Source organism: Microcaecilia unicolor, chromosome 6 (genome assembly GCF_901765095.1).
Source record: "Microcaecilia unicolor chromosome 6, aMicUni1.1, whole genome shotgun sequence".
Classification (NCBI taxonomy): Eukaryota; Metazoa; Chordata; class Amphibia; order Gymnophiona; family Siphonopidae; genus Microcaecilia; species Microcaecilia unicolor.
This window is the reverse complement of record NC_044036.1, coordinates 18,616,978-18,644,856: the sequence shown is the minus strand read 5'-3', so window position 1 is coordinate 18,644,856 and position 27,879 is coordinate 18,616,978. Positions and strand designations below refer to the sequence as shown.

Genomic DNA, 27,879 nt, shown 5'->3' with positions numbered 1-27,879 from the left:
ATTCTTCGTTCCCTGCCCTCCCCTCCCAGCAATGTCCACCACCAATTCTCCGTTCCCTCCCCTCCCAGCAATGTCCACCACCAATTCTCCGTTCCCTCCCCTCCCCTCCCAGCAATGTCCACCACCAATTCTCCGTTCCCTGCCCTCCCCTCCCAGCAATGTCCACCACCAATTCTCTGTTCCCTCCCCTCCCCTCCCAGCAATGTCCACTACCAATTCTTTGTTCCCTGCCCTCCCCTCCCAGCAATGTCCACCACCAATTCTCCGTTCCCTCCCCTCCCCTCCCAGCAATGTCCACCACCAATTCTCCGTTCCCTGCCCTCCCCTCCCAGCAATGTCCACTACCAATTCTTTGTTCCCTGCCCTCCCCTCCCAGCAATGTCCACCACCAATTCTCCGTTCCCTCCCCTCCCCTCCCAGCAATGTCCACCACCAATTCTCTGTTCCCTCCCCTCCCCTCCCAGCAATGTCCACTACCAATTCTTCGTTCCCTGCCCTCCCCTCCCCTCCCAGCAATGTCCACTACCAATTCTTTGTTCCCTGCCCTCCCCTCCCAGCAATGTCCACCACCAATTCTCCGTTCCCTCCCCTCCCCTCCCAGCAATGTCCACTACCAATTCTTCGTTCCCTGCCCTCCCCTCCCCTCCCAGCAATGTCCACCACCAATTCTCCGTTCCCTCCCCTCCCAGCAATGTCCACTACTAATTCTTCGTTCCCTGCCCTCCCCTCCCCTCCCAGCAATGTCCACCACCAATTCTCCGTTCCCTCCCCTCCCAGCAATGTCCACTACCAATTCTTCGTTCCCTGCCCTCCCCTCCCCTCCCAGCAATGTCCACTACCAATTCTTCGTTCCCTGCCCTCCCCTCCCAGCAATGTCCACCACCAATTCTCCGTTCCCTCCCCTCCCCTCCCAGCAATGTCCACTACCAATTCTTCGTTCCCTGCCCTCCCCTCCCCCCAGCAATGTCCACCACCAATTCTCCATTCCCTGCCCTCCCCTCCCAGCAATGTCCACCACCAATTCTCCGTTCCCTCCCCTCCCCTCCCAGCAATGTCCACCACCAATTCTCCGTTCCCTGCCCTCCCCTCCCAGCAATGTCCACTACCAATTCTTCGTTCCCTGCCCTCCCCTCCCCTCCCAGCAATGTCCACCACCAATTCTCCGTTCCCTGTCCTCTCCTCTCCCATGTCCAGCAATTCTTGGACCTTTTTTTTTGCCCCCCCCCCCCCCCCGGCGACGTTCCCGGCGAGTCCTGACCTTACTTTTTTTTTTTTTTAAAGACTCAGAACGCGTGAACGATGCAGCCGGCAGCGATTGAAAGAGGCTGTCTGGGCTGGCGTCTGCGTCGGAGCTTCCCTCACCCTCTGCGAGTCCCGCCTATGCGGAAACAGGAAGTTGTAACAACGAAGGCGGGACTCACAGAGGGTGAGGGAAGCTCCGACGCAGACGCCAGCCCAGACAGCCTCTTTCAATCGCTGCCGGCTGCATCGTTCGCGCGTTCTGAGTCTTAAAAAAAAAAAAAAGTAAGTGCAGGACTCGCCCGGAGTGTCGCGGGGGGGTGGGAGGGGCAAAAAAAAAGGTGCCGGTACGCCGTACCGTTGCGTACCGGCACAAAAAAAGCACTGGTTTTATAACTCATTTTATGAACTCATTTTTATGATCGTGCCCTTCTTTTGCTGGTATTTTATAATATATGTGTTGTTCTGTTGGTTGTTATATTTATACATTTTATGCATATTTACATGCATCCTTATATTTTGATGAACAGTTTATGTCTATTATTATATTATATTATTTTATGTCTACTGTATATATTTTTTAATTTTTGAACTAAAAGTGACTCTCCATGTTTATAATTCATGTCTATGGTTTACATGTACATTATAATTTCTATTGATGTTTTTATATATTTTAGATACCGTAGAAATGAAAGGTCCAAAAATTTCCACAAAAGTCCAACACAAGAGAAAAACGAGTGGAAATACAATTTCAAGAGATCAAACCAAGAAAAGAGGTGAAATGCTCCGAAAAACTTTATTGAGGACCCAACACGGTCCGTGTTTCAGTTTTTAAAAAAACCTTCATCAGCAAATACATTCAAAAGCAAATACATTACAACAATTATAGAAATCTAAAAACACACCATATATACCAAACATGTAATAATTAAAAATTAAAAATTTTTGTAATCAAGAATCTGAAATGTCAACTGACTCGATGCACATATTGTTATTATATCATCAGATGACCATCATAAGAAGCAAAAGGTAAACCGATTATAAAGTTTTTCGGAGCATTTCACCTCTTTTCTTGGTTTGATCTCTTGAAATTGTATTTCCACTCGTTTTTCTCTCATATATTTTAGATACACATATATATATTTTTAATGAAATTTTCATGTTTTATAATTTGACGTGTTTTATAATTTAATATGTTTATTGTTCATTATAGCCCCTGACGCAGCCCTATTGTTGGGCGAAACACGGCCTGTGTCGGGCATTTGTCTTATACACGGTATCTTCAATAAAGTTTTCTGGATATTATACTGATCTTCAACCACCCAGATCTGCCATTTAGCCAAGTTTTAAGAAAGTAAACTATAAAAAGTCACCTGCCAGACTTGTAAGGGTGTGTCTGTCAGTGCACGGGTGGTGACTGGCTCTCTCACGGACAGAAAAGGAAACCAAAAAAAGCCCATTAAAAAATCCCCCTTGGCCTAGTAAGCCCTTAACCTTTGGACCCCTCAACACCTCGACCCCCTGACCCCCATACTACAAACATTTCCTACTGGCCCAGGAAGTCCTTGGACTCCAGGCCCCCCTCCTCCCAATGACTTACACCCCACAGACGTTCCAAAAACCCCAACCTACTCCTTGACTCCCACCACCACCACCACTTGAGGATTTGTTTGGTGTGGTTTTTACATCAGGAGCAATTTAAGGATTTGGCCTTCTGAATGCATTTTGCATGTCTGCTGCCTTACCCCTTAGTGCGGTGCTTTTACTTTGATTTTTCTGCACTTAAAAATCTTACTACATCCGGCTTCTCCTATATAAGCACACAACTATGGAACGCATTACCAAGCGCCGTGAAAACAACATATGACCACCTAAACTTCCAGAAACTACTAAAAACTTACCTGTTCAATAAGGCATACCCTAACGATCCCACTTAAATGCCTCAACCCTGCAACACAACAAAACCAAAGCTCGTACGGGATAAAACTTAACTCTTCCTCCATCTGTCTGTCACGCATGAACTTTACTCTACCACAACCTCACTTTGTATTTGTTCATGCCGATATTGGCGATCGCCTCTATGGTACTATGTAAGCCACATTGAGCCTGCAAATAGGTGGGAAAATGTGGGATACAAATGTAACAAATAAATAAATGGTATGGGGAAATCAGGAATAGCCTGCTGCACTAAAGGACAGTACAGCTGATTACATCGCCCCCCTAGTGGGCATTTGTATTGCAAGGCTAGAGAACCAATGTAAAGGCTCACACCTAGGGGTCCTTTTTACTAAGGGGCACTGAAAATGGCCTGCGCTAGTGTAGGCGCGTGTTTGACACGTGCAGGTCCATTTTTCAGTGCACCTTTAAAAAATGCCCCTTTTTGGGGGGTCGAAAATGGACGTGCAGCAAAGTAAAAACTGGCAACATGTCCATGTTGGGTCTGAGACCTTAGCGCCAGCCATTCATTTGGCAGCAAGGTCTCACGTGTTAACCGAGCGGTAATCGTCAACGTGCATACACTGCTGATTACCATCCAGTTGACACCACACATCTGAAAATAAAACAATATTTTTGGACGCACGTAGCGGATGCGCATAAAAAATGGAATTAGCACCCAGGCCTTGCGGTAGCCGGGTGATAGTTCCAAATTGACCCACGCTGTGTGCACGTAGACACCAATGAGGCTTAGTAAAAGGGCCCCCCTAGTCTAATATAATAATTTGCTCCTGCGTTCGTAACCATCTCCTGACATCACTCTCCCGCAGTAGAAGCCTGCTCGCCTGAAGTCAGGAGATGTTACTACTCTCTGTCTCTGTGGCCTCCGAGTGCAAGGAGGACGTGGGCGAGTGCCCCGGCCCTTCGTACGTGGCAGCTGCTGTTTAAAAAGTTTTACCTCCTGCTCGGCCGGCAACACTCAAGTCCACCAAGTACAGACACCGCTTCAGACAGGCTGTGGTTCGCTGTTCCTGTGGTCCCGCCCTTCCGCAAACAGGAAATGAGGGCGGCCATACACATGAAGTTCAACTTTGTGACTGCTATATAAGCTAAGTTCAACATTTAGTTCCCCCTTGATTGGGTTGCACAAATGTCACTCTACAATTTTTGATGGAATTGTTTTGCACCATTAAGGATTTTTTTCCATAAAAATAGACTATTGGTGTGGTTGGGGGGTTTTATGACTGATGATAGAAGTTGTGTACTGTGGCTTGGATGCTGTGATTTTATACTATTTGGCATCTGTAAGGACACCGCAGTCATCTGAGGTCTTTTCCCCCACCGTTCTTTTATGGTGTCTGACTATACAGAGGGTGTTCCTCACTCTATTTTGTGAATTCAGTTGTTTGACATTTATTGAGTGAGTTTCCTCTAGTTTTTTGTTAAGTAGTATACTATCCTGCTTATTTTCAAAAGAGATCGCCGGCCATCTTCCGACACAAATCGGGAGATGGCCGGCGATCTCCTGAACCCGGCCAAATCGGTATAATGGAAAGCCGATTTTGGCCGGCTCCAACTGCTTTCCGTCGCAGAGCCGGCCAAAGTTAAAGGGGGCGTTTCGGAAGGGTATGGAAGGCGGGGCGGGGGCGTGGTTATGAGATGGCCGGCTTCGGCCGATAATGGGAAAAAGATGGCCGGCTCTGGCGAGCATTTGGCCGGCTTTACTTGGTCCATTTATTTTTAGGACCAAGCCTCTTAAGTGCTCCAATTGACCAGATGACCACCGGAGGGAATCGGGGATCCCCTCCCCTTACTCTCCCAGGGGTCACCAACCCCCTCCCACGCAAAAAAAAAAAAAAACATTAAAAAACATTTTTTTTTGCCAGCATCTATGCCAGCCTCAAATGTCATACCCAGCTCCCTGACAGCAGTATGTAGGTCGCTGGAGCAGTTTTTTGTGGGTGCAGTGCACTTCAGGCAGGTGGACCCAGGCCCATCCCCCCCCCCCCCACCTCTTACACTTGTGGTGGTAAATGGGAGCCCTCCAACCCCCCCCCCCAAAACCCACTGTACCCACATGTAGGTGCCCCCCTTCACCCCTTAGGGCTATGGTAGTGGTGTAGAGTTGTGGAGAGTGGGTTTTGGGGGGGATTTGGGGGGCTCAGCACCCAAGGTAAGGGAGGTATGCACCTGGGAGCAATTTTTGAAGTCCACTGCAGTGCGCCCTAGGGTGCCCGGTTGGTGTCCTGGCATGTCAGGGGGACCAGTGCACTGCGAATGCTGGCTCCTCCCACGGCCGGGTTTGAGATCGCTGGCATTAGTGTCCATTATCGCTGGAAACCGATGCCGGCCATCTCTAAAGCCGGCCCAAATGCTGACATTTGGCCGGCTCCAACCGTATTATCGAAAGAAAAGATAGCCGGCTATCTTTTTTCGATAATACGGTTCAGCCGCCGCTTTACGGCGCCGGCCATATAGATGGCCGGCCATCTATATGGCCAGCGCCGTTCGATTATGCCCCTCTATGCCATACTTTGTATTGTTAGTTGAATATTGTTACTGCTGTAATTGTCTATTACATATGTTTAATTTGTTCTTACTGTACACTGCCTTGATTTGAATTCCCTCAAAAAGGCGGTAAATAAATCCTAACAAATAAAAAAATTAAAATATATTTTGGTGGATGCTTCACTATGCCTTGCATAGAAATAATACAAAACACAAAGAACATAAGATGATGCCTTTTCATTGGACTAACTTGTGTGCCCAGAGCGCCGTCAAGGCACACACTTGTGCAATTTACAGAACACTATAACTTACGTGTGTTCTTCTGGAACCTAGGCTCGAGCTTTTACACCAGCTCTATGACCGGTATACATGTTGGAGCCTAAATTGCACGCATACATATGCCCGTCGTGCGCTAGTATTCTATAAATTAAAGGGCCCTGTTTACTAAGATGTGTTAGCTTGTTTGACACGCCTACAATTACCGCACATGGTAACTGTGTAGGCGCCTATACGAATATTGTAGGAGCGTACATGGTTAACGCGTGTGAAAAATGCTAACGCGCCTATAACGCAGCTTAGTAAACAGGGCCCAAAGTCACAGTCGACGTTCCTTTATAGCATTGACTGCAATTAGGAATCTCTTTGTAGAACATCTCTTGACCTGGTTGTCCTCCTTACTTTCAAGATCTTCTTGAATAACTCTACAAGTTTATTTCCCAACAAATGGTGAGCACAGTAAATATCGTTTCAGGGTAAAACGTCCTATTATTAAGAGGTATGGTCGGAGGATCCAAAGAACAGTGAGTAGAAGCTTTTCAGAAAAGCACAGGAAAGGTCCTGTGTTACAATGAATGCATTGGGGGGGGGGGGGGGGGAATTCAGTGAGGGAAGGGTTACTCTTAAAACAGGGGAGTTAAGCTGCTTAAACAGTGCGTCTCCTGGAATTCTATTAGACATGGTTCATTTGCTGCCAGTGGGCTTATGTGCCTTTCTGCAACTTTACTGGAAACAATATGGCAATGGAAATCACATTAACTTGTAGACTTGATCTCTACACACATTTATTTTCAATATCATTCTTTATAACATAAGCCAAAGAGAGAGAGAGAGAGAACCAAAAAAAAAAAAGCACTGGTACAGACACAAATTTTAAACTGAGACTCTATTCATATTTTTCATCAATGCGACGTTTGAAAATGCATCTAACTGCACTACATAACAAAAGAAAGGCGGAAAATTCTAGAGAAGGTGAGTGAAAAGAGATTTCAGAGACAGTTCTGAGATGGAATGCTTTACACCCTTGAAAAACCAAAACTTTTATTCAAATGCAATAAAAAGGGTAAGGCTGTCAACTTTAGAAAGCAAAAGGACGTCAACTGTTTAATTACAATGTGGTCCAATTTACGTGTATCTCTCGAGTCCGGAAGCAAAATGTGGTTTTCTTATATAGAAATTATTAGCACTGAATTGTCCAATCCCGCTCAACTGGGAACTGGACAGAGTCAGCAGTTCTTCGATGTGCTCCGTTGAGGAGGTAGATCTCATGGACTGGAGATATAACCTAGTGGAAGCCTCGTATGGTTGGGGAGTATTGGGAGAGCAGATTGTCTGTGGTGCAGATAAGTGAGGAGGAGAAGAATAGTAAGAAGAAGCAAAGCCCAAAGAAACAGTAGTAGAACATCTGTTTAATAATGAACCTACCCCTGCTGGACTGGCAGACTGGGCTTGAAAACGAGATGGGTCAGAACGTCCAACAGAACAGCTGCTTCCAAGGTCACCATTCAGATTTAAGGAATTGTGGTTGAACTCTGATGTTGGTGAAGGTGATATCACACTAACTGTTGACTTATTAAACTACCTATAGTGAACATCCTTTGTTGTCCTTGACTTAGTCCTTCCGGAGTCTGATAGTGCTGGATCACGGCTGGGTGGGACGATCCTGAGAAGATCTGATGGTTGTTTCCAGAGCCCATGTTGGAGTGAAAGGAATTGGATGGTCATCCAGTTGGAGTTGGTGTGAAAACGCTAGAGTTTTGCACATACCCTGGATATGTAGTAATATCAGTCCTCTTGAATCTTTTTCTGCGCCTCAGAAAGCTGCCGTTGTCGAACATATCTTCAGCTGCTGGGCCCAAGGTCCAGTAGTTGCCCTCTCCTGGGTATCCTGGTTCTCTGGTGATCTTCACAAAGCAATCATTCAGAGTGAGATTGTGCCGAATGGAGTTCTGCCATCATTTGGAGTTATTTCCATAAAAAGGAAATTGCTCCAAGATGAATTTGTAGATACCTCCAACGGTAAGCTTCCTGTTGGGTGAGTTGGTGATGGCCATGGCAATTAGAGCAATATAGCTGTATGGTGGCTTGCCATGCTGTACTACAAAAAACAGAAGAAACCAGTCTTCGCAAAAAACACCAAAAAAGCAAAACAGCGAAGATGACTAACAAAAACAAAAATAATCCAAATTTTAAAAAAAGATCAAATTTGTATTTAAAAATACAAATACATAAAAGAATTAAAAAATGAAAAAGACGACACTTGTTTATAAAAAAATGTAAACACTTTATTAATTAAAGGATAGCAGGGAGAAAGGGACTCGACACACCTGTGTTTTGGCCATGCAGGCCTGCGTCAAGAGTCCTCTCACCGTGTGTTGATTTTTAATTCTATCCAATTATAAAGAAAATATGTGTGTCTCTTTTTAAAGCTGTAGCGTTAAATGATCCTTGTAACAAAGTGCTCTGATGCTTTTTGCCTCACTTTGTTACAAGGATCGAGTCCCTTTCTCCCTGCTATCCTTTAATTTATAAAGTGTTTAAATTTTTTTTATACACAAGTGTCGTCTTTTTCATTTTTTAATTCTTTTATGTATTTGTATTTTTAAGTACAAATTTGATCTTTTTTTAAATTTTGGACTATTTTTGTTGTGGCTTGCCATGCTGAACAGGGCGTTTTCGTCTTCTACCTCCTGAAGTTGGGAGATGTTCACTCGCATGTCCAGTGTTTCTCTCTTCCCTTTCTTCAGGGGTAGTGTTTCCTCTGGGTTCTGATTTAACCAACAACCAGTGGTGTGCTGGAGTAGGCTCTCACAGGCTCGCAAGAGCCGGTTGTTAAGTTTTTAAGAATTTTGGGAGCCGGTTGTTAAAGTAGGGCCCTCCATGGCTACTTTAACAACTGGCTCCCAAAATGTGGGCTTGGGCCCCCTGCTGAATTATATTTTACTTTGCTGGTGGGGACGCTGAGCCCTGCCAGCCAAGTAAATAGACTACTGCTGCTCTCCGCTCCTTGTTTCCAGCTCTGGGCAGCAGGCTGGGACTTCTCGAGCAAGACGGGAGTGGTGGCAGTCCATTTATTGGCTGCCAGCAAAGGTATGCCTAGCCGTGCCCACATGAAGGGAGGGAGGAGAGAGAGGCAAGTGTTGCTCCCCCCCCCCCCCCCCGGCCCTTTCAACTGCAGAGCTGGCTACCTCCGGAGAAAGAGCCTGTTGTTAAAAATTTACCAGCACACCCCTGCCAACAACCCTCCTTTTCCGTGAACTCCTTTGGGAGAGTCTACAGGTACAACTGGAGAACTTCTCAAAGGATTTGATGCCTTACTAGTTGAATACTGAGCCTCCCCAGTCATGGTACACATGCTTGAAAAGAAAGACGGGTTTGCCAGGTTCATAAACGTCAGTCTGAAAGAATTCCCTCTGTAGCTGTCACCAGAGCTCAGTATGGATCAGGGGCTGCATGAGCTGATACAACCTGTCTTATACCTCACAGGGTACATAAGTACATAAGTAATGCCATACTGGGAAAAGACCAAGGGTCCATCGAGCCCAGCATCCTGTCCCCGACAGCGGCCAATCCAGGCCAAGGGCACCTGGCGAGCTTCCCAAACGTACAAACATTCTATACAGTACATGTTATTCCTGGAATTGTGGATTTTTCTCAATTTCATTTAGTAGCGGATTATGGACTTGCCCTTTAGGAAACCGTCTAACCCCTTTTAGCTAACCGCCTTCACCATGTTCTCCGGCAACGAATTCCAGAGTTTAATTACACGTTGGGTGAAGAAACATTTTCTCCGATTTGTTTTAAATTTACTACACTGTAGTTTAATCGCATGCCCCCTAGTCCTAGTATTTTTGGAAAGTGTGAACAGACGCTTCACATCCACCTGTTCCACTCCACTCATTATTTTATATACCTCTATCATGTCTCCCCTCAGCCGTCTCTTCTCCAAGCTGAATAGCCTTAGCCTCCTTAGTCTTTCTTCATAGGGAAGTCGTCCCATCCCCGCTATCATTTTAGTCGCCCATCGCTGCACCTTTTCCAGTTCCACTATATCTTTCTTGAGATGCGGCGACCAGAATTGAACACAATACTCATTCTATTCGCTTTCCGAGCCGCAGCAGCACACTGAGCAGAAGGTTTCAGTGTATTATCGACGATGACACCCAGATCCCTTTCTTGGTCCGTAACTCCTAACGTGGAACCTTGCATGACGTAGCTATAATTCGGGTTCTTTTTTCCCACATGCATCACCTTGCACTTGCTCACATTAAACGTCATCTGCCATTTAGCCGCCCAGTCTCCCAGTCTCGTAAGGTCCTTCTGTAATTTTTCACAATCCTGTCGTGAGTTAACGACTTTGAATAACTTTGTGTCCTCAGCAAATTTAATCACCTCACTAGTTACTCCCATCTCTAAATTACCACCGGGAATCCTTACCGTGTAGCGCACAGTAATGTACCCGTGCTATCCGATTAGTGCGAACACACCTACTCCCTGCCCAGGTATGTGCAGTAGCAGTGGGTGGGGACCGGCATCTGCGGCGATGGGGGAGGTGCAAGGAGGCGAACCAAAATGTGCCCTCCCACTTTGGACTCTGGCCCACCTCAAGGTCTGGCTACTCTCAAGGGACTAATCTAATCTAATATTATTTCTAAACCGCCTTTTCCCAACAAAAGTTGAGCCCAAAGTGACGTATAAAAATTATTCAGAGGAAAAGTAACATTCTCCAAAAAAAGAAATCCTCAAATTAGGACCTAGTTAGAAACTTTTGAAATAGAAACATTTGTAGACGCATGTGAAATACTGAATAAGAAGAGAATTTCTCGAGGGAGATAAGAAGTTCGTTCCATGTCCTGTGGTCAAGTTTTGCATCAGTGCCTCCCCTCTGCATTGGCATTCCCGACCCCCACATTGGTGCTCCCCTCCCCCCGAACACAATCCAGTATCTATGCCTCCTTGTCCTGATCCAGTATTGTATCTTTCCTTCCACTCCGTACCCCCACCCATGATCCAGTATTTCACCTTCTCTCTCCCCTCACCAGTGACAAAGGGTACCAAAATTCTGGTCCAGCATCTCTCCCTCTCTCTTTCTTCCCCTCCTTCTCCCCATAGTGCAGCATCCCCCCCTTTCTCTACCCCTCCCCCCAGTCAATCTTCAAACTCTACATTGTCTGCATCTGGCCCCGGAGCCATCCTTCTGCCATCCTTCTGCCATATTCCACCCTGCTGGACACAGGAAGTAGTATCAGAGGAGCAGGACACAGCAGAGGGAAGGCTCCAGGTCGAGTGCATGGAGTGTGTGTGAACTGCTGTTGCTGCAAGTGTTCTGTAGGAGTTTGAAGATAGACCGAGGGTAGAGGATGAGAGAGACGGTGGGTCCTTGAGGTCCACAACCCGGTCTGGTTTTCAGGATTTCCACAATGGATATGTATGAGATCTGTTTGCGTTAATTGCTTCCATTGCATGCAAACAGATCTCATACATGTTTATTGTGGAAATCCTGAAAACCAGGCTGAGTTGTGGGGGCGTAGCCAGACCGGTGGGAGGGGGGTCCAGAGCCTGAGGTGAGGGGCACATTTTAGCCACCCCGCTGCCGCCGACCCCCCCCCCCCCCCACCGCCGCCGACACCACCAGCAACATTGACCCCCCCCCCCCCGCCGACGACCCTCTCGACCCCCCTCCCACCGCCAACCCTCCCCCGCCGTCGCCTACCTTTGCTAACGGGGCAGACTCAGAAACAGAATGAAGGAAGAAGAGGACCTCGGCTGGCGGGAGTTGGGGTCCCCCGCCAGCAAAGGTAGCAGACGGCGACGGTGTGTTGATGGCGGGTTGGCAGCAAGAGGGGGGGTCGAGAGGGTCGTCGGCAGGGGGGTCCAGGGCCAAATCTATGGGGGCCCAGGCCCCCGTGGCCCCATGTAGCTATGCCCCTGGTTGTGGACCTCAAAGACTGGATTTGAGGACCCCTGCTCTAGGGCATGTCAGTGCAATGACCAGACTGTGTATGTTGGGGGAGGAAGGAGAGGTGGTATAAAAATAAAACTAAACCCTTGGCTGTTGCAAATGATGACTCATGGTACCAAATCCCAGCCATGGCTCCATTTGAGTCAGAAACTCAAAGGAGCAGGAAGAAACTGCCAGTTCACTATAAAATCAGCCACTGGTTCTAATCTTCTGCAGACCTGCACAATCCTACATGCTTTATAAAAGAACAATAACGTTTATGAAGTGCTGTACAGTGGAGATAAGTATTCAGTTACAATATGTCCCTGTCCCCAAGAGCTTACAATCTAAATGTCCCTTTTACCAAGCTGCAGGAAAAGGGGGCCTGTGCTGGTGTCAGCATGTGTTTTTCACTTGCGCTGAGGCCCCCCTTTTACCACAGCGGGTAAAAGGGAAGTCCATCTTTCCTGCGTGGCCATTTAAAGGGGGGAAGCTCTTACCGCCACCCATTGAGGTGGAGGTAAGGGCTCCTGCGCTAACCTGGTGGTAACCGGGTAGTGCGCAGTACTGCCCGATTACCACCGGGTACACTCCAGTGCTGCAAAAATAAATATATAGCTGGGCTGCTGTGGTAGCCCGACGGTACTTCCTGTTTAGTGAGCGGTATGCCCAAGTTGAGCTTACCACCACTTAGTAAAAGGGGCCCTAAGTAACTTATCCAAGGTCACAAGGAGTGTTGGTGTCAGCAGTGGGATCTGAACCCTGGCTTTCCTGGTTCTCATAAGTACATATACATAAGTAATGCCACACTGGGAAAAGAGCAAGGGTCCATCGAGCCCAGCATCCTGTCCACGACAGCGGCCAATCCAGGCCAAGGGCACCTGGCAAGCTTCCCAAACGTACAAACATTCTATACATGTTATTCCTGGAATTGTGGATTTTTCCCAAGTCCATTTACTAGCGGTTTATGGACTTGTCCTTTAGGAAACCGTCCAACCCCTTTTTAAACTCTGCTAAGCTAACCGCCTTCACCACGTTCTCCGGCAACGAATTCCAGACTTTAATTATGCGTTGGGTGAAGAAAACGTTTCTCCGACTTGTTTTAAATTTACTACACTGTAGTTTCATCGCATGCCCCCTAGTCCTAGTATTTTTGGAAAGCGTGAACAGACGCTTCACATCCACCTGTTCCACTCCACTCATTATTTTATATACCTCTCAGTCAGAGAGTTGCTATTATTTCCTCTGTTCCCTATATCAAGATGCTATTTGTTTGCATTAAGAGTGACAACCACTTATTTTCTTCTTCCTCAAAGTTGATAGACAAATACACAATGATACTATTTTAAAATAACTTTTCTGATCTGAAAGGCAACCTTTAATTGGGCAGCAAACCTGTGATAGATAAGTTTCTGATAACTAGGACAAAGGGAAGACAAGCTTTAGTAAGGGAAAAACAAAGCCTTTCTGATTTTGTTTCATTGGTTTTTGTGCTGTCCTTTTCCAGAGACAAAACTGGTCCTCGGTTAAATCTGCTCTGTCCTTTGGTTAAGGCATTGCTTTTTAGAGTCTGAGGTGAGTGTGCATTCTGATTAGGGGCTTTGACTCAGTGAGGATAAACAGGGTGGCGCCACAGTTCACCGAGGAAGATTTGGGTGGGATACTGGTGTCGGAAATGATATTTCAAGCGGACGAGTCGGAGAAATTACTGACTTCACGGTAAACCTGGAGGATGTAATGGGGCAGTTCAGCAAACTGAAGAGTAGCAAATCTCCTGGACCGGATGGTATTCATCCTAGAGTACTGATAGAACTGAAAAATGAACTTGCAGAGCTACTGCTAGTGATATGCAATTTATCCTTAAAATCGAGCATGGTACCGGAAGATTGGAGGGTGGCCAATGTAACGCCGATTCTTAAAAAAAGTTCCACGGGAGATCCGGGAATTTATAGACCGGTGAGGCTGACGTTGGTGCCGGGGAAAATGGTAGAGGCTGTTATCAAAAACAAAATTACAGAGCACATCCAAGGACATGGATTACTGAGACCGAGTCAGCACGGCTTTTGTGTGGGGAAATCTTGCCTGACCAATTTACTTCAATTCTTTGAAGGAGTAAACAAACGTGTGGACAAAGGGGAGCCGGTTGATATGGTGTATCTGGATTTTCAAAAGGCATTTGACAAGGTACCTCATGAAAGGTTACAGAGGAAATTGGAGGGTCATGGGATAGGAGGAAATGACCTATTGTGGATTAAAAACTGGTTGAAGGATAGGAAACAGAGAGTGGGGTTAAATGGGCAGTATTCACAATGGAGAAGGGTAGTTAGTGGGGTTCCTCAGGGGTGTGTGCTAGGACCGCTGCTTTTTAACATATTTATAAATGATTTAGAGATGGGATTAACTAGCGAGGTAATTAAATTTGCTGATGACACAAAGTTATTCAAAGTCGTTAACTCGCGACAGGATTGTGAAAAATTACAAGAGGACCTTACGAGACTGGGAGACTGGGCGGCTAAATGGCAGATGACGTTTAATGTGAGCAAGTGCAAGGTGATGCATGTGGGAAAAAAAGAACCCGAATTATAGCTACGTCATGCAAGGTTCCACGTTAGGAGTTACGGACCAAGGCCTGGGAAGTGATGAATACAGAGGCTGGAAATGGGCCCCTTTTCCTAAGTCACGTAGGTGCCTACGCATGCCCTACGCTACCGCCCGACTACCATGTGGCTCTTGCGGTAATTTCATTTTCGGCACACATCCGATATGCGCATCTGAAAAATAATTTTTATTTTCTGGTGTGCGTAGCAGACATGCGCCAAGTGGCATCTGATGCGCGTAGGTCCTTACCGCCCAAATTCTTTACCGCTAGGTCTATGGCTGGCGGCAAGGTCAAAGACCCAAAATGGACATACGGCAATTTTGGTTTTGCTGTATGTCCATTTTCAGGGGAAAAAAAAGAGGCCTTTTTTTACAGGTTTGGTAAACCCGCGTCTACACTACCGCAAGCCACTTTTTCATCGTGCCTTTGTAAAAGTACCCCTATCCTGCTTATAATTGAACGAGAGAAACGCCCAAGTTCTGACCTAAATCGGGAGATGGACGTTTATCTCACAAAAACAAATAACGCGGTATAATCGAAAGCCGAACTTGGACGTTTTCAACTGCACTCCATCGCGGAAGCGTACAAAGTTGACGGGGGCGTGTCGGAGGCGTGGTGAAGGCGGGACTGGGGCATGTTTATCACCCGAACAGAGATGGGCGCCTTTCGCCAAAAATGGAAAAAAAGTATGCGTTTGTAGCTAGAATTTAGGGCACTTTTCCTGGACCCTGTTTTTTCACGAATAAGGCCCCAAAAAGTGCCCTAAATGACCAGATTACCCCCAGAGGGAATCGGGGATGACCTCCCCTGACTCCCCCAGTGGTCACTAACCCCCTCCCACCACAAAAAAATGATGTTTCACAACTTTTATTTTCACCATCAAATGTCATACCCACCTCCCTAGCAGCAGTATGCAGGTCCCTGGAGCAGTTGTTAGGGGGTGCAGTGGACTTCAGGCAGGTGGACCCAGGCCCATCCCCCCTACCTGTTACAATTGTGCTGCTTAATGCTTATTAGTCGTCCAACCCCCCCAAACCCACTGTACCCACATGTTGGTGCCCCCCTTCACCCCTTAGGGCTATAGTAATGGTGTAGACTTGTGGGCAGTGGGTTTTGAGGGGGATTTGGGGGGCTCAACACACAAGGGAAGGGTGCTATGCACCTGGGAGCTCTTTTACCTTTTCTTTTGTTTTTGTAAAAGTGCCCCCTAGGGTGCCCGGTTGGTGTCCTGGCATGTGAGGGGGACCAGTGCACTACGAATCCTGGTCCCTCCCACGAATAAATGTCTTGGGAGTTATTCGTTTTTGAGCTGGGCGCTTTCATTTTCCATTATCGCTGAAAAACGAAAACGCCCAGCTCACAAATTGTCGAATAAAACATGGACGTCTATTTTTTTCGAAAATACGGTTTGGTCCGCCCCTTCACGGACCCGTTCTCGGAGATAAACGCCCATGGAGATAGACGTTTTCGTTCGATTATGCCCCTCTATGTGTATTTGCTGATTCAAATTGAAATTGAAATCAGTTCTTGTATACCGCTAATATCCCCTTTGCAGGGTTCAGTGCGGTTTACAATCTAGATATGGTCTATTTTCACCTTCTAGGCAGAACCTTATTGAAAATTACCAATACTTAATGCATCTAGAGACTTCCTAGTTATCCACTTCCCAAACTGTAACAACACACGATACAAAAAAATCCACAATGCTGGATTCTCCTACCAATGTACTAAAAGATGGATTTCCCTTCCCAAACGATGAATATATTACATTTCATAAACTATTTTAAAAAAATTACTTGGTAGGTTTATCTCTCAACGCCAAAGATAATTAATTCACTGGACAATTTTAAAGATTTTTCTTTCTTTTTAATTCTACTACATTAATGTCATTAATTGCATTGTACAATCAAGAGCTTTGAATGTATGTTTTTAATGTAATGTAATCTGAACTTGGTGTCAACATGTTTTTATAGTATGTGAGTTATATTGAGCCTGAATTTGCATGGTATAATGTGGGATACAAATGTCATAAATAAATTAAATTGAAGAATTATATAGAATCCGTGGGGGTGGGGGGTGGGGAGTTGGTGGTTAGCATGGCAGTAATGTCAGCGTACTGACAGATTAGCGCACCCTGGCACGCTCCTTCTCCCCCCAAAAGAAACAATAGATACCGTGCACTTGTCTCTTCGTTCTAGAAAATTTGCCCAAAATTGTGTGTGCAAATTTAGGTGTGATCCCATTTTGCACAAGCAATTTAATTGAATAATGAGCCAATTAGTGCCACTAAGAACAATAATTGCCGTTGATTAGATTTGATTGGGTGGTATGAGTGTTAAGCCCGGTACAAAAAAGGGGCGTGGAAATGGGACGGTCATAGGTGTTTTGGGGTGGATTGGGGGCGCGGCAGTGGTGTTTTTAGGTCAGCTGCCAATCGGGGTGGATCGCAGCTGCGCAGGGCCGCCAAGAAGGGGGGGGGGGCAGGGGGGACAAAATTCCCCGGGCCCGGCACCACAGTACCCTCCACCCGCCCTCCTCTGTCCACCACCGGGCCGGTCCCCCCTGAATTAAAATCATAGCGCCTCACCTCGACCTCGCTCCATATGAAAGAAGCGCAGCAGCGGCAGTCTGCAGATCGCCTCTCTTCAGGCCTTCCCTCCCTGTGTCCCGCCCTCGAGGTTGAATTACATCGAATTATCCTCGAGGGTGAATTTATTTATTTATTTATTGTTTGCATTTGTATCCCACATTTTCCCACCTCTTTGCGGGCTCAGTGTGGCTTACAATAAGATAAGAATAATGAAAATACATTTGTTACAACTTGGTTATGGGTTATATTGTACAAATTATGCGAGATAATCGAATTATCATTAGGAATATCACAATGGGATGTCAACATGAAGCTTAAGGGCAGTGTTAAGACACAAAGGCATATGGTGTACATATTTCTGTGAGTAAGTGTATGAGTAGTGTTGAATTATAGAATTCAGTGTACCTGAATGTAATTCACCCTGAGCTACTACTGAAAAAGGTGTGAGCACAATCTAAATTTTATAAAAAAATGTGAGTGGTAGTTGTGAATCAGAGCAAAGGAAAACGCTTACTGAAAGGAGTGCATGTTAGTAACCCCACAGTCTCTTTCTTCTTAACTATTCCACTTCTCTGTAATATGTGCTCAGTCCTGGCCACGGTTCTTACAGACCTTTGTTCCATCACATAGCAGAAACCAATCCCGGACTGGCGGCAGTGGCTCTGTTCTAATATTTGTGACATGCTTTCTGTCCCCATGTCACTGGTCTGGATAAATAACTGCTCTTCTCAAATATGAAACAGACTAGGCTGGGTGGAGTGACGGTGACAGTGCCCCCCCCCCCCCCATGAATATGCAGGCTATCCACTAGAACAAGTGATGCACCCAACGTCGGAATTTAAAACCATCTGCAGACAAGGCTCGGCCTTTGAAGTGTAATAGCGAAAAAAAAAAAACATGTTTGTACCATTAAAATTCAATTTATTTTTGAAGGCAAGCAGTTACTTTTTTTTTTCACGTGGTAGATCCTTCCTGCTCCTTTGGGTTCAGTTGAAAGTGGAACTGGGATCGGGCGCTGTGAGTCTACATTTGCAGATGTGCAGAGACCCCCCCTCCCCCCACCTGTTTTCTATCATCTTCCAGTTTACTTTAGTCTGCTCATTGCAGTGACAGGCCTCGACCGGAAGCTATTCACCAGGGATCCTTCCAGAACACTGCCACCATGGATTCTAAATCTAACCACTAGGTGCCACCATTGTGCAATAACTAGAACCCCTCTTCCCCCCCCCCCCCCCCCCCCCCCCCCCCCCGTGGCTGTAAATATAGTTTCCGTGATATCCAGAGATTGGGTTAACCCAGCAGAAGAGATATGCTGGGAATGAGACCCTGATCCTTCATCATGGCAGTGAGTGGTGGCACCATAGAATCTGAATCAGCCTGATAGGACCAGATGCAAGGATGTTAGGTGACCTAGGCAAAACTTCAACCTTGCAACTCCCTTATCTCCTACCCCCGCAATCAGTGGTGTCTTTAGTTATGATAGAGGTCTATAAAATACCGAGTGGAGTGAAATGGTAGGCATGAATCGCTTGTTTACTCTTTCCAAAAATACTAGGACTAGGGGGCATGAAATGAAGCTACTAAGTAGTAGATTTAAAATAAATTGGAGAAAATATTTCTTTACTCAATGTGTAATTAGAATCTGGAGGCCAGCGGGTGTGGGGTCTTGAGCATCTGTGCCTGCTCCCTCCCTCTCCAAACTTTCTATTTCATTCTCAAGGCCCCGCACCTGCCAGTCTCAGTGCCGTTAGTGCTGTGCCAGTTGGAGTATTGACACCCTGGAGGAGGGAGGTAAGGTACTAAACTCGTTGTGGGGGGCAGGGACAGTGGAGAGGAGGAAAAGTTGGAGCAATGTTCCCTCTAAGGACTGACGTTGTCATGAGCAAAAATGTACATTACATTGTGAGCACTTCTTACAGATAACACACACACATATATAAACAATCACAGGGAGGCTGGAAAGAATTCCATGAGCCATGCTCTGCATGCTTTCCCTCCTTGTTCGCCTGGAGTTTAACTATGTTTATAGTTACTCTGAATTTTACTCAGCGGATGTATAGCGTAGATTAGAGGTAACACTGCTTCCCTCTGTACAAGCACCAGTTTTATTTAAAAGTGAATGCTCCCCCTTGTTCCCACTCTTTACGCCCATGTTTTGGGGTACTCTTAGTTGGCCATCCTATCTCTTAAAAAATTTAGGGGTCCTTTTACTAAGCTGCACTGAACAATGGCCTGCGGTAGTGTAGGCGCGTGTTTTGGGTGCGCGCAGATCCATTTTTCAGCAGGCCTGCAAAAAATGCCTTTTTTAAAAAATATTTGACGAAAATGGACGTGCAGCAAAATCAAAATTGGAGTGCTCCACGTTGGGTCTGAGACCTTACTGCCAGCTATTGACCTAGCAGTAAAGTCTCACGTGGTAACCGGGCGGTAATGACTTACGTGTATCAAATGCCACTTGGTGCACGACAAATATTAAGTTATGCCACACTGGGAAAAGACCAAGGGTCCATCGAGCCCAGTATCCTATCCATGACAGCGGCCTGGCACCTGCCAAGCTTCCCAAACGTACAAACATTCTATACATGTTATTCCTGGAATTGTGGATTTTTCCCAAGTCCATTTAGTAGCGGTTTATGGACTTGTCCTTTAGGAAACCATCTAACCCCTTTTTAAACTCTGCCAAGCTAACCGCCTTCACCACGTTCTCCGGCAACGAATTCCAGAGTTTAATTACGCATTGGGTGAAGAAAAATTTCCTCCGATTTGTTTTAAATTTACTACACTGTAGTTTCATCGCATGCCCCCTAGTCCTAGTATTTTTGGAAAGCGTGAACAGACGCTTCACATCCACCTGTTCCACTCCACTCATTATTTTATATACCTCTATCATATTTGCGTCCGAAAATAAATTTTTCGGGTGTGCGTATTGGACAAGCGCCAAAAATGACATTACCGCAAGATCCACGCAGTAGCCGTGCGGTAACTCCATTTTGGCTCTCGTTGGACACGCATAGACGCTTAGTAAAAGGACCCCTTAGAATGCGTTTCTCTTCTGCTTCAACAAGGGCTTGGCAGTAAAATGTTTGCTGTTTCAGTGAACACTCACTGCCTGATCTGTGTGATGTTTTGGGAAAAGAAAACTGGAGATACTGTGTTTTCAGAGCTCTGTGTGCACGAGAGCTGCCTATCCACAAGGTAATATTGCTTGAGGTTTTTCCTTAAGTGTTTCAAGGGTTATAGTGTCCATTATCTGGGGTATTCCTTCTATTCCAAAATATAATCAGCTTTGGCATCCGTTTCCTGACTCGGTCGTTGATAATGTATTCAAATTGTGTTTTTCCTCCATATTCAATTAGCCCAGCATCAAGAGTTTGAACATTTACAAAAAAAACTGAAAAGAAAGCAAGTGAGGCTGGCAGGACTTAAGGTCAGATGCTAGCGGCTTTGGACAACTGTGGGATTTTTGCACCCTATCTGTACAAAAATCAGATGTTTAAGGCGCTGATTGTGAACAGGTCATCCTGAAAGCTCTGAAGATCTCAGGCATAAAAGAGGCCAGAGGGGAAATGTGCTGGGCCTAATCCCTCCTGCATATTCATGGAACATTGTCATAACACATCGGACTCTTGGGTCAGACAGAAGATCTGTGTGCACCCCTTCCCCCTGCTCCTCTGATGAGCCCCGGACACAAATGCTGAGTAGACACTTGGAAGCCATTCACCGGGCCATTCTCATAGTGATAAGAAAGGCCTGGGTCTCCTCTTGCAGGCCCGAGGGCTGCTCAACCTAATGAAATACGGCCCATGGCCTGTGAAAAGAGAGGCTCGTGAATGATGAAAACATGGTTTATCTCATTTCACTCTCTCCTCGTGTCAAACACTGCTTACAGTTGGAGGACACTTGAACTGACACGCAATTGCAAACAAAAGACATAGTTAGCCTGTATGACAGCTGTTCACAAACGTCTATCAATGACCTTGTAACGTAAAAGAAGACAGTTTTCTGTGGTATGTGGCCCTAAGTAATTCAATTTGAAGAACAGTTTGAGGATACAATCCATATCCCTATACAATTAATTGGAGGCTCTAGCTTACACAATTACATACATGATGGGAGACAAAGGGTAGGAATTTGCAGAGAGGGTTTTTGGGCAGTGGTGTGCTGGTAAATTTTTAACAGGCTCTCTCTCTGAACCACCTCTGCGCCCCCTCCCCCCCCCCCCCCCCCCCACACACACACACACAAAAAAAATAAAACATTTGCAGAGCTGGCTATACCCGGGGAGAGAGCGTGCTTTCAAACAATCCTTACATCCATAAGTACATAAGTAATGCCATACTGGGAAAAGACCAAGGGTCCATCGAGCCCAGCATCTTGTCCACGACAGCGGCCAATCCAGGCCAAGGGCACCTGGCAAGCTTCCCAAACGTACAAACATTCTATACATGTTATTCCTGGGATTTTGGATTTTTCCAAGTCCTTTTAGTAGCGGTTTATGGACTTGTCCTTTAGGAAACCGTCCAACCCCTTTTTAAACTCTGCTAAGCTAACCGCCTTCACCACATTTTCCAGCAATGAATTCCAGAGTTTAATTACACGTTGGGTGAAGAAAACTTTTCTCCGATTTGTTTTAAATTTACTACACTGTAGTTTCATCGCATGCCCCCTAGTCCTAGTATTCTTGGAAAGCGTGAACAGACACTTCACATCCACCTGTTCCACTCCACTCATTATTTTATATACCTCTATCATGTCTCCCCTCAGCCGTCTCTTCTCCAAGCTGAAAAGCCCTAGCCTCCTTAGTCTTTCTTCATAGGGAAGTCATCCCATCCCCTTTATCATTTTCGTCGCCCTTCGCTGCACCTTTTCCAATTCTACTATATCTTTCTTGAGATGCGACGACCAGAATTGAACACAATGCTCAAGGTGCGGTCGCACCATGGAACGATACAATAGCATTATAACATCCTCACACCTGTTTTCCATACCTTTCCTAATAATACCCAACGTTCTATTCGCTTTCCTAGCCGCAGCAGCACACTGAGCAGAAGGTTTCAGTGTATTATCGACGACGACACCCAGATCCCTTTCTTGGTCCGTAACTCCTAACATGAAACCTTGCATGACGTAGCTATAATTCGGGTTCTTTTTTCCCACATGCATCACCTTGCACTTGCTCACATTAAACGTCATCTGCCATTTAGCCTCCCAGTCTCGTAAGGTCCTCTTGTAATTTTTCACAATCCTGTCGCGAGTTAACGACTTTGAATGAATAACTTTGTGTCATCAGCAAATTTAATTACCTCGCTAGTTACTCCCATCTCTAAATCATTTATAAATATATTAAAAAGCAGCGGTCCTAGCACAGACCCCTGAGGAACCCCACTAACTACCCTTCTCCATTGTGAATACTGCCCATTTAACCCCACTCTCTGTTTCCTATCTTTCAACCAGTTTTTAATCCACAATAGGACATTTCCTCCTATCCCATGACCCTCCAATTTCCTCTGTAGCCTTTCATGAGGTACCTTGTCAAACGCCTTTTGAAAATCCAGATACACAATATCAACCGGCTCCCCTTTGTCCACATGTTTATTTACTCCTTCAAAGAATTGAAGTAAATTGGTCAGGCAAGATTTCCCCACACAAAAGCCGTGCTGACTCGGTCTCAGTAATCCATGTCCTCGGATGTGCTCTGTAATTTTGTTTTTAATAATAGCCTCTACCATTTTCCCCGGCACCGACGTCAGCCTCACCGGTCTATAATTCCCCGGATCTCCCCTGGATCCTTTTTTAAAAATGGGTGTTACATTGGCCACCCTCCAATCTTCCGGTACCATGCTCGATTTTAAGGATAAGTTGCATATCACTAGCAGTAGCTCCGCAAGCTCATTTTTCAGTTCTATCAGTACTCTAGGATGAATACCATCCGGTCCAGGAGATTTGCTACTCTTCAGTTTGCCGAACTACCCCATTACGTCCTCCAGGTTTACCGTGAAGTCAGTAAGTTTCTCTGACTCGTCCGCTTGAAATACCATTTCCGACACCGGTATCCCACCCAAATCTTCCTCGGTGAAGACCGAAGCAAAGAATTCATTCAGTCTCTCCGCTACGTCTTTGTCTTCCTTGATCGCCCCTTTTATCCCTCGGTCATCCAGCGGCCCAACCGATTCTTTTGCTGGCTTCTTGCTTTTAATACACCGAAAAAAAATTTTTACTATGTTTTTTTGCCTCTAATGCTATCTTTTTTTCGTAATCCCTCTTGGCCTTCTTTATCTGCGCCTTGCATTTGCTTTGACACTCCTTATGCTGCTTCTTGTTATTTTCAGACGGTTCCTTCTTCCATTTTCTGAAGGCGTTTCTTTTAGCCCTAATAGCTTCCTTCACCTCACTTTTCAACCAGGCCGGCTGTCTTTTGGACTTCCGTCTTTCTTTTCTAATTTGCGGAATATGTATGGCTGAGGCCTCCAGGATGGTATTTTTGAACAGCGTCCACGCCTGTTGTACAGTTTTTACTCTCTCAGTTGCCCCCCTAAGTTTTTTTTTTTTAACCGTTCTTCTCATTTTATCATAGACTCCTTTTTAAAAATTAAACGCTAACGTATTTGACTTTCTGTGTACAGTTACTTCAAGGTCGATATCAAAACTGATCATATTATGGTCACTGTTATCAAGCGGCCCCAGTACCATAACGTCCCTCACCAGATCATGCGCTCCACTAAGGACCAAGTCTAGAATTTTTCCTTCTCTCGTCGGCTCCTGCACCAGTTGCTCCATAAAGCTGTCCTTGATTTCATCAAGGAATTGTATCTCTGTAGCGTGTCCCGATGTTACATTTACCCAGTCTAGATTTGGATAATTGAAGTCACCCATTACCTTCTTTTAATGTAAAAAAAAAAAATCCTTTGTCCTACATTTTTTAAGACACTACCTACCTGCTGGATAGTGATGGCACAAGGAAAGCAAGTTTGGTCCAGTGAAGACTAACTCAAAATAACCTGGCCGTTCCTTAGCTGTGCTGTAGTATTACCATATTGAAAATGCGACCATACCAACAAGCCTCTGTGGTAATGCTCCACTAATAAATTAAAAGATTAACTGGATTTCTTGAAAGGATTATATAAACTTAGGATGCATCATGATTAGGGACACACACATATGCTTATTTATTCAATATCACAATTCTTCATACAGCCACAAAACAACCTTTTAGGATAGATAGTGCTCACAATGAGCTCCTTTTATTACCGACCAGAGATAAGAGTTTTCAGTTGCCACAGTATAAGTTATCACAAGAACAAAATATAAGAAAACCAATATGGGCTGCATTAGGGGCTTATGGCCCATTTATGTATAAACAAAAGAAATCTGCTTGAAACAAAATATTTATTTTGACTAATAAAACCACTTCCCCCTGAAACATGTTCAAAACAGAATAATCCATTTGTCCATCTAAAAGGTAAACTTCTACAAAACAGATGAAGACCTGATTCCATGTGTGCCCCAATGAAAGGAGAGTTTAATTCTACTTCCATTTAATTTCAATATATTCCATCAACTTTATAACACCAGGCTTCCCATGGTAGATTACAACAACAACAACAAAGACACGAACCCATCAGAAAACACAGGATATCCTCATTGAAATTTGGCCGTTCATGCCCATTGCCATTGCCCTCTTTCTCTCCCATCCAGTGTTCTATTTTGCCCCCCACTTCCTTTTCACATTTTATGATCATTGATCCCCCATCCCCCCCCCCCCCCCCCCCCCCCACAGTTAAAACACGAACCCATCAGGAAACACAGGATATCCTCACTGAAATTTGGCCATTCATGCCCATTGCCATTGCCCTCTTTCTCTCCCATCCAGTGTTCTATTTTGCCCCCCACTTCCTTTTCACATTTTATGATCATTGATCCCCCATTCCCCCCCCCCCCCCCCCACCCCTGGCTAAATATTAGATCGCTGCAGGGCCTAATCACCTGACACTGGCTGGAATGGAACTGAAGATCGAAGATTCTTCTGCCGACGAGGAGGCGGCACCAGGGGTGTGGAGGAGTGCACTAGCAGGAAGCAGAAGGCGCTACTAGCCCGTGGCTGCAAGAGTGCCGTGCACTGCGGTCGGCCGTAAGCTGACTCAGACAGAGCAGGAGCCAAACACCTGCAGGAGCCATTACAGAAGCGGGAAGGGCGCAGTCACTGGTTCGCAGGGTGCCGCAGAGGAAGGCGTCGTGACGTTCATGGGCAGAACTCGAAGACCGGAGAGTGAGAGGAGTCATAGGGGGAGGAAAGAAGGCATCGTGATGTCGACAGATGGGCAGGACTCGGATACTGGAGAGGCCGAGAGAGAGCGAGAGGAGCCGCTGGGAGGAGACAAGTGAGCCGCAGTCTCTCTGAGGTAGGTCAGGTCAGGTGTAAGGAGCGCGCCGTTGCAGCACAGACAGAGCAGAAGTTAGAAGAAGGAAGGACACACACCCCTTGGTTTGCACCGCCCCGCCCTCGGTACGCCACTAGAACCAGCCCAATGCAGTACGAGGAGGCCTCCCTCCCACTGTAATTTGTAGGGGGAAAAAAAACTTTGTTGCGTCCCTGCTGACAGAGACAGCTGAACAACCGGCTCGCAAAATTCTTCAAAACTTAACAACCGGCTCTGCAGAGCCGGTGCGAGCCGGCTCCAGCACACCACTGGTTTTGAGTTTGTTTGGGGGGGGGGGGGTCCTTTCCAAACTTCTAGCTGAAAAAGGTTACAATACCAAAATACTTAGGTTTAAAATTGCTTGGGAAAATATGCCATAGTACAACACTCTACATAAGTATTGCCATACTGGGACGGACGAAAGGTCCATCAAGCCCAGCATCCTGTTTCCAACAGTGGCAAATCGAGGTCACAAGTACCCGGCAAGATCCCAAAAATGTACAAAACATTTTATGCTGCTTATCCCAGAAATAAGCAGTGGATTTTTCCCAAGTCCATTTTAATAATTGTCTATGGACTTTTCCTTTCGGAAGCAGCCAAACCTTTTTTCAAACCCCGCTAAGCTAACTGCTTTTACTACATTCTCTGACAACGAATTCCAGAGTTTAATTACACGTTGAGTAAAGAAAATTTTTTCCTCCCTTTCTACTCCACTCATTACTGTATAGACCTCTATCATATCTCCCCTCAGCTGTCTTTTCTCCGAGCTGAAGAGCCCTAGCCATTTTAGCCTTTCCTCATAGGGAAGTCGTCCCATCCCTTTTATCATTTTCGTCACCCTTCTCTGTACCTTTTCTAATTCCACTATATCTTTTTTTAGATGTGGTGACCAGAATGGAACACAATATTCGAGGTACGGTCGCACCATGGAGCGATACAATTGTTCTGTCCTTCGACAGCCTTGCACTAGTTCGTAATGTGATCCTAAAATGTGTTTAATGCTTTTACTGTTGTTCTCATGTCTAAGGACTTTCATGGTCGCAATTTTCACTGCAAAGTTACGTGAGCAATGCATTGTGTGTAATGTAGTTTGCAGGTATATGCAGCACACTGTTACCATTGGTTTGGGTCCCTGCCTAGACCTCTTCTCTGTCCCAGCCAAGTTTGGCCCCTCTTTGTCTAACTGCTGTCATTTCCTGATCATTCTTACTAACTCTGTCCTGAGAGGTCAGCTAGGCATGACCTTTCCCTCCAATCGAGGGCCGTCCTCTTGGACCACCCTTGCCACCCTACGGCAGGCTGTGTCCCGATTGGTCTTTAACTCCTCCTCCCCAGGCTTGTGAGCCTACTTGACCTCCCTGCCTCTCTGGCCACGAGGCATTTCATCATCTTGTCTCTGACCAGTACTTGTCCTGCTCCCGACTCCCTGGAACGAACTTAGGTTTTTACCTTGAATATATCTCCTCCCTAATGAGATATTGCACATTCCAGTCACCCAGCGCTGAGCTATTTCTACCTGACCTCAACCGTCTCTCACCTCTGCAATAGAACTGCTTTCTCTCGGACCTCTACCTCCAACCACTGATACATCCCTCAGCACTAAGAGGAGTCTCTGTGACCTGGGGCCATACCTCTGAACATCTGACTGTGAGTAAATTACCCTTGTTTATGCAATAAAGAAATTTCAGAAAATAATAGAGACGTCAGGTGTGTTCTGGTGTGCCAAGGTTATACTCCAAGACATTGAAGCTTCAAGTTAACAAGCTTCAAGGGTCTAAACAACAATGGCATTATAACGTTTACTAAGCCGTGCAGCAATGCTGACACAGCACTTTCAACGTGAATAGGTTGGGTCAGTATTAGCACACAGCAGCTGTTATTGCGGCTCAGTAAAGGAGGGAGGGGGGGGAAATCAGGGTTGTCCAACCTCAGGCCTCGAGGGCCGCAATCCAGTCAGGTTTTCATAGTAGATGACGGCAGAGAAAGACCTGCACGGTCCATCCAGTCTGCCCAACAAGATAAACTCATATGTGCTACTTTTTGTGTATACCTGACCTTGATTTGTACCTGTCATTTTCAGGGCACAGACCGTAGAAGTCTGCCCAGCACTAGCCCCGCCTCCCAACCACCGGCCCCGCCTCCCACCACCGGCTCTGCTATCCAATCAGCATTTCCCCACTGAATATGCATGAGATCTCTTTGCATGCACTGCCTCCATTGTATGCAAATAAATCTCATGCATATTCTTTGAATCTTACATAAATTTGGTAAATAGATTACAATATAGCTGTATCCAGTTACATGTATCTCTATCAAAACAACTATGCTCATATTGAAAAACTTTATTAAACATTCAAAACACTTCAGTTAAAAA

General features: G+C 45.8%; 1 protein-coding gene across 1 annotated transcript in view; it reads right to left on the bottom strand.

Annotated features, from left to right (window-relative positions):
- The window catches only part of LOC115471772 (forkhead box protein E4-like), a 41,422-nt gene extending 32,118 nt beyond the window's left edge, over nt 1-9,304 (bottom strand). Inside the window, 4 exon segments of the mRNA XM_030205594.1 lie at nt 7,384-7,512; nt 7,515-8,056; nt 8,616-8,753; nt 9,277-9,304. Of these exon segments, the coding sequence (XP_030061454.1) occupies nt 7,384-7,512; nt 7,515-8,056; nt 8,616-8,753; nt 9,277-9,304 (837 nt within the window).
- Between the last annotated feature and the right edge of the window lie 18,575 nt (nt 9,305-27,879).